A 13,143-nucleotide genomic window follows, 5' to 3' on the forward strand; every position below is an offset into this window, starting at 1 on the left:
ATTTATTGTCTCTCATAATTTGGGGTGAGGCTTGGCAGGGTGGCTGTGTCTTGGGATCTCTCTTGATGCTGTGGTCAGATGTCAGTCGGGTCTCATCTGACGGCCTGACCAGGGCTGGGGGTCCACTTCCACATGACTCACTCCCTCACAGCAGGTGCTAGCTGTAGGCTCAGGGCCTCAGCTGCTTCTCACACAGGGCTCCCCTCGGCACTGCTTGGGTGTCCTCATGACATGGCGGCTGGCTCCCAAGGCCAGCGACCCAGGAAAGAAGGGCAGAAGCCACAATGTGATGCATGGCCTGGCCTCAGAAGTGGCACACCATCACCTCTGTCACATTTCACCAGTCACAGACCTCAGTCTGATGTGCCATGGGAGGAGACTGCAGAAGCATGTGACCCAGGATGTGAGGATCATGGGGCCATCCTGGAGGTTTATGTGGCTCCTGTCCTGGGAGCTGACATTCTAGTGGGGAGAGGGATAGCAGGAAGTGCCCCGGGGTGGGACTGGGGACCTGGGGAGGCATCCCCCAGGGCCAGCCCCACAGAGGGTCTGTTTAGGCCCTTGGATTTGTGCCCGATTGATCCACGAAACATGAAATTCTTATGCATAGAATCAAGCAGCTTGGTATGGTATGTTTCCTCTTTCTCTGAAATAGGAGTGTTGACATCTTTCTGATCTATAGGAGCTCTATTAATTAGGGAGATGAGCTGCCAACATTTCCCCAGTTTCTTGTTGGCTATTTGACTTTGCTGACCTGTTACAGGGGAGGCTGAGAAGAGACCTAAATAAGTAAGGGGGCCCTGAGAAAATCAGGGGAATAGCAAGTGCAGACACCATATTGCATGAGCTTTCCCTGAGGATTTAAAATTGTATTCACCAGATAAGCATGTCTTAGTTACAAAAGTCTAAAGGATTGAAAGACGAGGATGGAAGCTGTCAGGCTAAGGCTGTGGCTCAGGGCCGGTGCATCAGGGACAGTTGGGGAGCAACCTCAGTTCACATGGCACACAGGGTGATCAGGTCCCCTGTGTGTGTGAGACCTACAGTACTCACAGTGGAGCAAGTGCGGATCCCCAGGATACCTGCCCTCCTGCCGCGAACGGCTGGGCCTCCAGGCCCAAGTAGTCACTTCTCCATTGGCCTGGGGAAGCAGGGACGGAGAACTCTGCGCCCTCCCCTGCTCAGGGAGCGGCGTGCTTGGGGACTACCCTTTGACCCTGGGGTTGTGCCCACCTGCCACCTGGGGTAGGGATCCAGGCTGGTAGTCCCCTGCTGGTGCCACAGGCTTCTACTCCCACTGGCCTACAATGTACATCCTAGGGACACTGTGTTCCATCTGTGAGCTATGGGGCTGGCCCTAGGTTGCAAATCCTGAACCTGGGAAGTTGGTCCTGACTGCTAGACCTTGGGCAAAGAATTCTGCTGCTCCAAGTCTCAGTTTCCCCATCTATCCTGTGGCAGGAGCGGCTGTGAAGGTGGGACGCTTGTCACCAAGGAAGAGGTTGGGGCTCCCTGAAAGTGGGTGGGCCTGGGAGACCTCACGTCCCAGTGTGTCCCTGTCCATTCAAACCCTGCCTTCATGGCACTGACATTACTTCTAGAGGATGACATGAACTAAGAGGTAAATGCCAGGGGCCATGACACAGGGTGAAAGATGTGGAGTAATGGGGTTCAGGCTGGGTTCTACTAGGCTCAAGGGGCCTTCTCCCAGAGGCCCCTGTGAGTGCCTGTGTGGGGCTCTACCAGGAGGGAGCCCCTGGGGCTTAGAGTAAGCCTCCTTGCCCTGGGGGGACCCTGGCCATGTGGCTCCCGGGCTGGGGCAGGCTCAGGCTGGGCCTCGTGGGGAAGCACCCCCAATGTTTGGGGAGGGTGTGGCTCCCAGGTAGTGACCACCATGACTCAGCCCAACGGTTTTGGGGTTTCCAGGAGACAACTGCACCCATTCTCTGGATGCCCCAACTGCACACAACCTTGATGGTTGGTCCTAACCCTGTTTTACAGGAGACAACTGAGGCATAGACTTACAGGGCACATGGATTTGGGGAGCAGAGCATCCCTTTGTTGTCTAAGAGAATGCTGAGGTTGGGCCCCCACTCCAGGTCCAGCCCCAGCATCTCAAATTAGAGCATGCTAATGGAGAAACAGCTGGCACCGGCAAAGAAGGAACCAGATAAAACCAAAACCATATCTTCAATGGTTACTGTGAAGGCCCTGCTTTCCCTTTGTGGTGGGAGCCCTGCACAATCGCATGCTCACTCGCATATCTAAGAGCTGGGGGCTTCCTGGGGTGGGTGCCAGAGCTAGAAAGGCCAGGCTGCGGCAGAAGGGGGAGTGTGCTCCGGGGAAGGAGAGATTTGCCCAAGGTCACCCATTTTACAGACTGGAAAACTGAGGTTCAGGTGAGCTAAACGACATCCTAGTCAGGGTCGCACTGATAGGCTGATGTCCCCTTTTGCAAACAGGGGCCAGAGAGGGGAGTGCCCCACCCAAGTCACACCGTTGAGTGCAATTTCTCCCCTGGATTGGGGAGCGTCACTGTGCAGGTACTGCCCTCTTTGGCTGATCCCTCTAGGGCACTGGAGCCCACCGGCCTTTTGCTCGAGGCCTGGGCCTGTACTCCGCACGACCTGACCTCTTGGGTTACCTTGGGTAAGTCACGTCCTTTCTCAGCGCCTCAGTTTTCTCTTTCAGGGCGTGGGGCGGCGGACTGTGCCCGGTAGTGCGGGCCACCAGTACACCAGCCCAGCTGCCGAGCGGTGTGGGGCCGGGGGCGGGCCCCGGAGCCAAGAGGAGGCGGGGCCATGGAGACGCGTCGGCGCTAGGCGCGGGGCTCGAGTGAAATGCGGCGCTAAGGGCTCCTGAGGACATTGTACCCTCTGCCGGCGGGAGCGAGGCTCCGGGCTCCTGGAGGCCCCGTAGGTGGCGAGGGCGGGGCTCAGTGAAAGGCGCGGTTTAGCGTTGTGGCAGACGTCGGTGCGGGTGGTGCCCAATGAGGGCGTGCCTCAGGGCTCTGGTCGTGACGTCACAAACGCCGGGGATGGGGCTCAGCGGGAAGGGCGGGGCCACGGATGGGCGGGGTTAGGACTGTGACAGCGACTTTGCCGACGCTAGGGGTGGGGCCTTCCGGGAAGGGGCCGGCCGAGCTGGACGGGTGGGCTGCGGTCACCCCTGGCCCGCTGGTGGTGACCGACTGACTGGCGGACGGCGGTAGGGGAACAGGCTGGTGCCGGCCGGGTGCATGCCGTGCCGCCGCCATGACAGGTGAGCGCGGGCCTTGCCCGGGTCGTGCCTGTGCCCCCTGGACGGGTACACGATCCAGGTGGTCCACAGGGCCCGGCTACCCCGATGCCACCCTGGGGGCCGCTCCTCACTCCATTGTTTCAGTGACGTTGTCCGTGATCGCTTGCCGGTGACAGCCTTCCCAGTCGGCGTGACTACAGTGAACCGGGGGCGTGGTCACCCCCTTCAGGCTTCTGCAGGGCGAGGCCAGGTCAGGCCCTGGAGGGTTGGGGGGGGGCATGGTTAGGCCCTGGAAAGTTCTAAGGGTCGAAGGCCAGTGTGCATATGTGGGTAGGAAGGTGCTGGGGTGAGGATGCCACCTGACAGAGTGGGAGGTGAAAGTGAAAACGATGCTGGTAATACTCTGTAGTCCTACTGTGCTTCTGGTAGGAGATAAAGACAATCCAGCCTCATAGCCACCTGAAGGAGAGGCCTGACTGGCACCGCATTCTTGGGCAGTGTGTGGTACCCTGGGGACTCTCTGGTCACTCCTCGACTGTACCTCTCAGTCAAGGACAGGCCCAGGGGAATCAGGGACACCGTGCACAAATCAAGACTTTGTGCAGGCACAGCCCCTCCAACTTCTTTTTCCAGGATGCAGTCTCCAGCCCAGCCACTCCCCAAGGACCTCTCTGAACTGGGGCCTTCACCTCCCTCCTGACCCCAGCCAAGTGGGGTCACACTGCTCTGTGCACCTTCTTCCCCTGTTGGAGAAACCCTTAGGATGATAGGCCTGCTGTGGACCCATGGTATAGTGGTCAGGGAATGTGGGGGCTCCCAGAAGTCACACTTCATTCTTGAGGGGCTCTTCTGCCTCATGGGGCAGAAGTCACCTAGGGGTGTCCCAGGGGGTCAGGAAGGCCCCAGAAATCCCCGTCCTTTCCCCCAGAACTCACTGGAGTCCCATCCTGGATCCTGCACACGTAGGATTTTGTGGGCTATAATCTGGTGACTTCTAGGACACCAGTGTCCCAGCCTAGGCCAGAAGAGATTCCAGCTGCCACCTGCTCCCTTGTCATCTCTGTGAACCCTTTTTATTTGTGGCTGCCATTCCTAAGCACCTAATATGCAGCAAGCACTTCCCACCCAGTAGCACCGTATAGGGACATGTGGAATGTCATGTGTGGATGAGGAAACACAGGCTTAGACTGGGCAGGTGCCAAGTAGCAGGCACCTCGAGTCATCAGTGGCAGAGCTGGGACTAGACCTGTGTCCTTCCCAGGCACTCTGACCCTCTCCCTGCCATCTCTATGTGCTGGGCCTCTAGAGACCCAACCCCTCCTAGCCCTTCATTTTGGGGATGGGGAAATGAGCAGAAAGCATAGGCCTGGGAGCATCAAATTGGCAGCCCTGCAAGACTGCAGGCCTGTCGTCCATGGCTCACTGCCCCGGTGCACTGACGGGCCTGCCTCACCCCGGTTCTGGGGCTTGTGTGACAGGCTGTGGAGTAAGTGACAGGGACCCACTGTGCCTGCCCTGTGTAAATGTTACTGCAGTTGTTAACATGCTGTGGAACCAGTTCCGGCCTGGTAGTGTGTTGGGGTGTGAGTAATCTCAGCTCCTCCGTACCCAAGGCCAGGTTGGGCTCTGGGACAGGAGAGGATTCTGGGAGATTCCATTCAGGATGGAGCTTGAGGTCCAAGTATGTGGACAGCGGTGGGGCAGAGGCCAGGGCCTCTGGGGAGTGGGGAGGACAGTGAGCTAGCATCAGTTAGCTAGGTGAAAACCATAGGGACGGGGGTTCTTGACTTGGGGCAGGGGTCCCAGGCAGTGTGGTGCAGTTGGTGGCTGCCATGTGGAAAGGCTCAGAGGCATGGGGGGCTAGGTGAGAGCAGGTGGGGCCAGCTCCCACCTGGCCACGAGTGCTAGGTGGGGGTAATGGGTTGGGAATCCATGGTTCTGGTGCCAGCTAGGCAAAAAGGTGGAGGACATGGGGCTTGGCAAAGGGAGCTGGCAAAGCCCTGGTGGGTGTTGTGCCAGAGTTTTCTTCTTTCTTTATCCTTTAAAAACCTGGGACTGTTTATCAGGAGCTGGGACCAAAGTGGTTTCTTTTCCAGTGCCTTTTCGTGCCTTGAGTAGCTGCCTGGGTGTGGTTTGCATGCAGTTTACAGTGACCACAGGAAGTACAGGGTGAGGCAGAACCTGGAGCCCTGGCCCCAGGCTCTGCCACTGTGCCAGATGACTCACAGCTGGTGGCCCCACCTGCTTATGTGCCCACGGGGCTGGAGGAGCCGCTTCAGAGTGCTGGCCCCCATCCACCAACAGCCCTCACCCGTGTGTCTCAGACTTACATCTGTTCATTCCAGAACTCCTTGGTGAGTGCCTACTGTGGGCTGGCTCTGCATAGCTGCACATACTGGACAGGACAGCCTTGGGCCAGCCCTCGTGGGCCTGGCCAGGAGCAGACATGTTGCAGCTAAGTGCACAGTTCATTATGTCAACTAGTGGAGCAGAAAGTCTGGATATCAGGAGGTGGCCCCGACACTGTCCCTGGGTCCTGACCTTGCTGTGCTTCAGTTTCCCCATCTGAAAATGGAGGGTGGTAGTTGTGCTCATGCTAACTGAAAGATGAAGATTATCTGTAGAGCTCACAGAATGCCTGGCCATGGGGCACACTCTGAACTCTGGCTGGTATTCTTAACTCTTTAAGCAGAGAGTGCTGAAGCCGGGTGGCCAGGCGGGTCCCACTCATGGGGCTGTGGCAGGTCTCTTGGTGTCCCTGAGTTCAGCTTTCTCACTGTGATGGGGCTGCTGACGAGTTCATCTTCCAGGTAGATTTCTAGGGGCTGGGGGAATTTAGAAGTTAGAAGTTTGTAATTTGGGGCAAAAAGACAAGCCAGGAGAAGTTGACAGTGGGAGAGAGATGAGGAAGACAAATGGTCTATTCAGTTGGCTCCACATAGGAAATCGGGGAGGAGACCCATTTGTTCCAACATGATGACCCCATTTTTAAATATTCAGCTTCTTTGAGATATAATTACAAGCAAATGCACTCATTTTTAGTGAATAATTTGATAAGTTTGGACAAGTGTATATGCCATGGAACTGCCAACCCAGGCTCAATCAAGTCAGAACATTTCTGTCACTCCAGAAAGTTCCTTTGTGCTCCTTCCCAGGTAACCCCATCCGATCCAGGGATTCATCTGCTTTTTGTGACCCCCATTTTTTCTTTAAAATTCAACACTGGAATTTCCAAATAGGATTTCTTTTTAATTACTAGATTTTATTTTAGAGCAATTTTATGTTATGGAAAATTGAGCAGATAGTACAAAGGGTCCTTCTACCTCTCCCCTCCCCCCCCCCATTTCCCCTATTGACATCTTGCATTGGTATGGTACATTTGTTACACTTGATAAACCCATATTGATACATTAATACTAACTATAGTTTACATTATGGTTCACTCCTTGTGTTGTACATTCTGAGTTTTGAAAAATGCATAATGTCCTGTGTTTACTATCACAGTGTCATATAGTTTCACTGTTGTAAAAATTCTTTGCCCCACCTACTTACCCCTCCTTTTCCCCTAACCCCTGACAATCTCTGATCTTTTTACTGGCTCCATACTTTGGCTTTTCTGTTGGAATCATACAATATATAGCCTTTTCAGGTTAGCTTTTACTTTTAGCACTATGCATTTATATTTCTTCTATGTCTTTTTGTGACTTCATAGGTCTTTTTATCACTGAATTATATTTCATTGTATAGATGAACCACAGTTTAATTATCCATTCACTTTTTTTGTGTTTGTGTGTGTGGTATCGTTTTAACTATTTCAGTGACCTTAAATATATTCACAATGTTGTATAACCATCACTACTCTCCATTTTCAGAACTGTTTTTATCTTCCCAAACAGAAACTGTATCCCCGTTAAACACTAACTCCCCTTTGTCCCATGCCCCCAGCCCCTGGTAACCACCATTGTATGTTCTGTCTCTAGAATTTGCCTATTCTAGATATATTATGTAAGTGGAATCATACAATGTTTGTCCATTTGTGTCTGACTTATTTGAACTAGCATAATGTTTTCAAGGTCCACCCATGTTTTAGCATGTGTCAAAATTTCCTCCCTTTTTAAGGCTGAATAATATTCCATGGTATGCATACGCCATATTTTATTTGTTCATTCATCCATTGGTTGTTTCCATCTTTTGGCTATTATGAATAGTGCTACTCTGAACACTGATGTGCAAGTATCTGTTTGAGTCCCTGCTTTCAGTTCTTTTTGGTATATACCTAGAAAGTGGAATTGGTCACTCATATGACAACTTACGTTTAGCTTTTTGAGGAACTGCCATACTGTTTTTCCATGATGGCTGCGCCATTTTACATGCCCACCAGCAATACATGAGAGTTCCAATTTCTTCACATCCTCATTTTACATATATATATATATATATATATATTATCACCCTAATGAGTATGAAGTGATATCTCATTATGGTTTGATTTGCATTCCCTGATGACTAATGATATTGAGCTTCTTTTCATATGCTTAGTAGCCATTTGTATATCTTCTTTGGAGAAATGCCTATTCAGGTCCTTTGCCCATTTTTTAATTGGGTTGTTCGTGGATTTTTTCTTGTTGAGTTGTAGCAGTTCTTTATATATTCTGAGTATTAATCCCTTATCAGGTATATGCTTTGCAGATATTCTCTCCTATTCTGTGGGTTGTCTTTTCACTCTCTTTTTTTTTTCTATTCAAAATACTGTTTATTTCTGGACCCTTTATTCCAGTCCATTGGTCTATATATGTGTCCTTATGCCACTACCATACTGCTTTGACTCCTGTAGCTTTGTATTAAGTTTTAAAATCAAGAAGTATGAGTCCTCCAACTTTGGTTTTTTTCAGGATTGTTTTCACTCTGACGGTTCCTTGATAAATGAATTTTAGAATGGCTTTTTCTGTTTCTGCAAAATCATCATTGGGGTTTTGATAGGGATTGTACTGAATTTGCAGATCACCTTGGGTAGTATTGTCTTCACAATATTAAGTCTTTCAATACATAAACATGGGCTATCTTTCCATTTATTTGTGTCTTCTTTCATTTCTTTCAGCAATTTGTTGTAGTTTTTAGTATACAGGTCTTTCACTTCATTGATTAAATTTATTCCTAAGTATTTTATTCTTTTTGATGCTACTATAAATGGAATTCTGTTCTTAGTTTTTTTGGATTTCTGTTGTTATTGTATAGAAATGCAACTGATTTTTGTATGTTGATTTTGTGTCTTGCAGCTTTGCTGAATATGTTAGTTCTAACAGTTTTTTTTTAACTTGGGTTTTCTATGTATAAGATCATATCATCTGTGAACAGAGATAATTTTACTTCTTCATTTCCAATTGGATTCCTTTTATTTCCTTTTCTTGTCTACTTGTTCTGAATAGGACTTCTAGTACTGTTGAAAAGAAATGAGAGTGGGTATCCTTATTCCTGATCTTAGGGTAAAAGCTTTCATCCTTCACCATTGAGTATGGTGTTTGCTGTAGACTTTTCATATATGACCATATAACTTTTATCATGTTGAGGAAGTTTGCTTCTATTTCTCATTTATTGATTTTAAATTAAAAAAAAGAGTATTAAATTTTGTCAAATGCTTTTTCTGCATCACTTAAGATGATCATGTTTGTTTGTTTTTTTCTTCATGCTATTAATGTGATATATTATATTGATAGATTTTCGTATGTTGAACCATCCTTGCATTCTGGGAATAAATCCTTTTAATGTGCTGTTGAATTCAGTTTACTAATATTTTATTGAGTATTTTTGCATCAGTAGTCATAAGCAACATTGGTCTGTAGTTTTCTTGTAGTGTCCTTGTTGGTTTTGGTATCAAGGTAATGATGGCCTCAAAGAGTGAGTTATAAAGTGTTCCCTCCTATCCAGTTTTTTGGAAAAGTTTTACAAGGATTAGTGTTAGTTCTTTAAATGTTGGTAGAATTCACCAGTGAAGCCATCTGGTCCTGGGCTTTTATTTGCTGGGACAATTTTGATTACTGACTTCATCTCCTTACTAGTTATACATCTGTTTAGGTTTTCTATTTCTTTGTGATTCAGCTTTGGTAAATTGTGTATTTTTAGGAATTTGTCCATTTCAAATGTTCATAGTACTCGCTTATAATCCTTTTTATTTCTGTAAAATTGGTAGTAATATCCCCACTTTAATTTCTGGGTCTTTTTTTTTTTCTGTCTAGCTAAAGGTCTGTCAATTTTTGATCTTTTCAAAGAGCCAACTTTTGGTTTTGTTGGTTTTTTCCTACTGTTTCTTTCTCTTTTTCATTACCTTCATTCTAATGTTTATTATGTCCTTCCTTCTGTTGCTTTGGGTTTAGTTTGCTCTTTTTCCTAGTTCCTTTAGTTGTGACATTAGGTTATTGATTTAAGATCTTTTTTCTATTTTATTGTGTGCATTTACAGCTATAAATTTCCTGTTTGGCACTGGTTTCACTGCACCCGTTAAATTGTGATATGCCATAGTTTAATTTTCATTTGTTTCAAGGTATTTTCTAATTTCCTTTGTGATTTCTTCTTTGATCCATTGGTTGTTTAATTTTAACATACTTATGAATTTTTTAGTGTTCCTTCTGCTATTGATTTCTAGTTTTATTCCATGTGATCTGAAAATATTCTTTGTATAATTTCAGTCTCTTATAATCTATTAAGACTTGTTTTGTGGCCAAACTTGTTTTGAGGTCTATCCTGGAGAGTGTCTCATGTGCACTTGAGAAAAATATACATTCTGCTATTGATGGGTGGAATACTGTGTGTATGTCTGTTAGGTATCATTTGTTTTGGAGTTGTTCATATCCTCTGTTTCCTATTGATCATCTGTCTGGTTGTTGTGTCTGTTTTTGAAAGTGGTGTATTAAAGCCTCAAACTATTATTATAAAGCTGTCTATTACTCCCTTAAATTCTGGCAATCTTTGCTTCTTATATTTTGGGGCTTTGATATTTGGTGCGTACGAGGTCTGACAATTAAGTTCGCTAACTTGCCACCGTGTGCTTACATTGGCAGCACTGTACAAATATTTGATAAGGTTTCATAACCTTGGTATATCAGTGCCTCACACCTGTGTTCATGTCCACATGTGGCGGTGTCTTGCTGAGTGGCGTTCATTATTGTTGTTGCGTGTTTTGTGGTGTCACTAGAATGTCTGGACTTGAATTATAGCAACAAACATTAAATTTCTTGTTAAACTTGGCAAGAGTGGAAGTGAAATCTGGGACATGTTAATCCAAGTATATGGGGATAACGCCATGAAGAAAACGGCAGTGTACAAATGAATTAAATGTTTTTCTGAGGGGAGAGAATGTGTCACTGATGAAGAGAGGTCAGGGCAGCCAGTAAAGAGCAGAACTGACAAAAACATTGCAAAAATTCGTCACATTGTGTGTCAGAATCATCAACTGACTGTGAGAAGCATAGCAGACCAAGTATACATTGGTAGAGAAACAGTTAGGAAAATCTTAACTGAAAATCTTGGAATGACAAAGGCATGTGTAAAAATGGTCCTAAAGGACCTCACCAATGAACAAAAGCAAAGGAGAGTTGAAGTTTGCCAAGACCTTTTGGAGAGGCAAGACAATGTTTTGGGCCGTGTTATCACTGGTGATGAAACATGAATGTACCAATATGACCCTGAAACAAAGTGTCAAAATTCACAATGGAAGTCAGCCAATTCTCCATGACCAAAAATGTTCCATCAGTCCAAATCCAGAGTCAAAATTCTGTTGCTAACCTTTTTTGATATCAGAGGGATTATTCTTTTTTTTTTTAGCTGAGCCATCCTGCCACCTGTTGGCAGCTCAGCAGCTGCTCAGCTCAGGCCAGGACTTGAACTGCTGTTGCTCAGAGCTCAAACTCTTGAGCGAGCTTGTAACCAACTGAGCCACTCAGCCGGCCCCAGAGGGATTATTCTTAATGAATTTACACCAGCTGGATAAACAGTTAACCAAGTTTACTATTTGGAAGTGCTGAAAAGGCTGCATGAAAAAGTTAGACAAACACAACCTGAACTTGTCACCAACAATTCATGGCTCTTGCATCATGACAATGCACCAGCTCACATGGCACTGTCTGTGAGGGAGTTTTCAGCCAGTAAACAAATAACTGTATTGGAACACCCTCCCTACTCACCTGATCTGGCCCCGATGACTTCTTTGTTTACCCAAAGATAAAGGAAATATTGAAAGGAAGACATTTTGATGATATTCATGACATCAAGGGTAATGTGATGACAGCTCTGATGGCCATTCCAGAAAGAATTCCAAAATTGCTTTGAAGGATGGACTAGGCACTGGTTTTGGTGCATATCTTCCCAAGGGGAGTACTTCAAAGGTGACCGTTGTGATATTCAGCAATGAGGTATGTAGCACTTTGTCTAGGATGAATTCTCGATCTTAATTGTCAGACCGCATGTATGTTTGTCATATCTTCCTGGTAAATATACCTTTTCTTAATATATAATGTACTTCTTTGTCTCATGTAACAATTTGTGACTTAAAGTCTTTTTTTCTCATATTAGTATAGCCACCTAAGCTCTCTTGGTTACTGTTTGCATGGAATATCTGTTTCCATCATTTCATTTTCACCCTATTTGTGTCTCTAGATCTAAAGTGAGAGTCTTCTGAAGACAGATTATAGTTGAATCATATATATTTTTTTAATCCTGAGAGAAAAATGCTGTTTCTCCTCTACTCCTACACAAACCCTCAACTTCTCAATATTTCTGATACTTTTGGTCACCAAATGTGTTTGTCCGTCCCAAGCAATTATCCAGTTCTCTGGTGGATATTACTAACTGGGTGTCCTACAGTTTAACTCAATTCTCACACCATCTAGCTGGAGATCATATCAGATCCCACAGGTTAAGGGCTCAGTCCCACAAGACTGCTCTTACTTCAGATGCCAATCACAAGTCCAGGTTGTCACCTGGGCTTCTGACCAACTGGCTATAAATTGGATTTCCCATGACCCCCTCCTTGGGTTCAATTATTTGCTATAATGGCTCACAGAACTCGGGAAAACACTTTACTTATTCCTGCCAATTTATTACAAAGGATATTTCAAAGTATATGAATGAATAGCCAGATGGAAGAGATGTGTAGGGCAAGGAATGTGGGAAGGAGTGCAGAGCTTCCATGCCCCTGCCAGGTGGGCCACCCTGCTAGCACCTCAGAAGCTCTCCAAACCCAATCCTTTGGGACTCTTATGGAGGCTTTGTTACATAGGCATGTGATTAAATCACTGGTCATTGGTGATTGATTTAACATCTAGCCCCTCTCTCTCCTCCCCAGAGTGTGGGGTTGCAAGTCCCAACCCTCTAATTACTTGGTTCTCCTGGCAACCAGCTCCCACCCTCTGGTTATTTCGGAGCTTTCCAAAAGTCACCTCATTAACACAAACTTCCGTGGGATTGAAAGGGCCTTGTTATGAGTAACAAAAGACTCCCACTTTCATGGCTCATTGATTAAGAAATTCCAAGGTTTTAGGACCTGTGTGCCAGGAAGTAGGATGAAGACCAAATATATATTTCTTATAAATCACAACATCACAGATCCATTCTGCCAATCTCTGCCTTTTGATTGGAGAGTTTAGTTCATTTACATTGAAAGTAATTATTGATAGGAATAACTTGTTTTTGTCTTTTGCTATTTCTTTTCTGTATGTTTTGTAGCTTTTTTTTGTCTTTCATTGTGTCTATTACTGCCTTCTTTTGTGTTTAGTTGATTTTTTTTTAAAGATTTTTATTGGGAAATTGGGGGATGGGAACAGCGCTGGGGAATTGGGGGAAAGGGAACAGACAAGTTGCTGTCCTTTTGTTCTTCAGTCTAGTTGTGGAGGACATTGCTTCACTGGCCCA

At 46.4% G+C, this 13,143-nt stretch overlaps 1 protein-coding gene across 4 annotated transcripts in view; it reads left to right on the top strand.

Annotated features, from left to right (window-relative positions):
• Positions 1-3,086: 3,086 nt before the first annotated feature.
• The window catches only part of CARD19 (caspase recruitment domain family member 19), a 20,840-nt gene continuing 10,783 nt past the window's right edge, over positions 3,087-13,143 (top strand). The window contains exon 1 of one of the 4 annotated variants that reach the window (XM_019630983.1): positions 3,087-3,261. Coding sequence is in view for 1 of the 4 variants with exons in the window: in XM_019630984.1 (XP_019486529.1) it covers positions 3,255-3,261 (7 nt within the window). In the remaining 3 variants the exon portion in view is untranslated. Of the gene's footprint in view, positions 3,262-3,330; positions 3,491-13,143 lie in introns of those variants that run through there. The other 3 variants (XM_019630986.1, XM_019630984.1, XM_019630987.1) reach the window with 3 other exon arrangements.

Source organism: Hipposideros armiger, unplaced genomic scaffold (genome assembly GCF_001890085.2).
Source record: "Hipposideros armiger isolate ML-2016 unplaced genomic scaffold, ASM189008v1 scaffold_967, whole genome shotgun sequence".
Taxonomy (NCBI): Eukaryota; Metazoa; Chordata; class Mammalia; order Chiroptera; family Hipposideridae; genus Hipposideros; species Hipposideros armiger.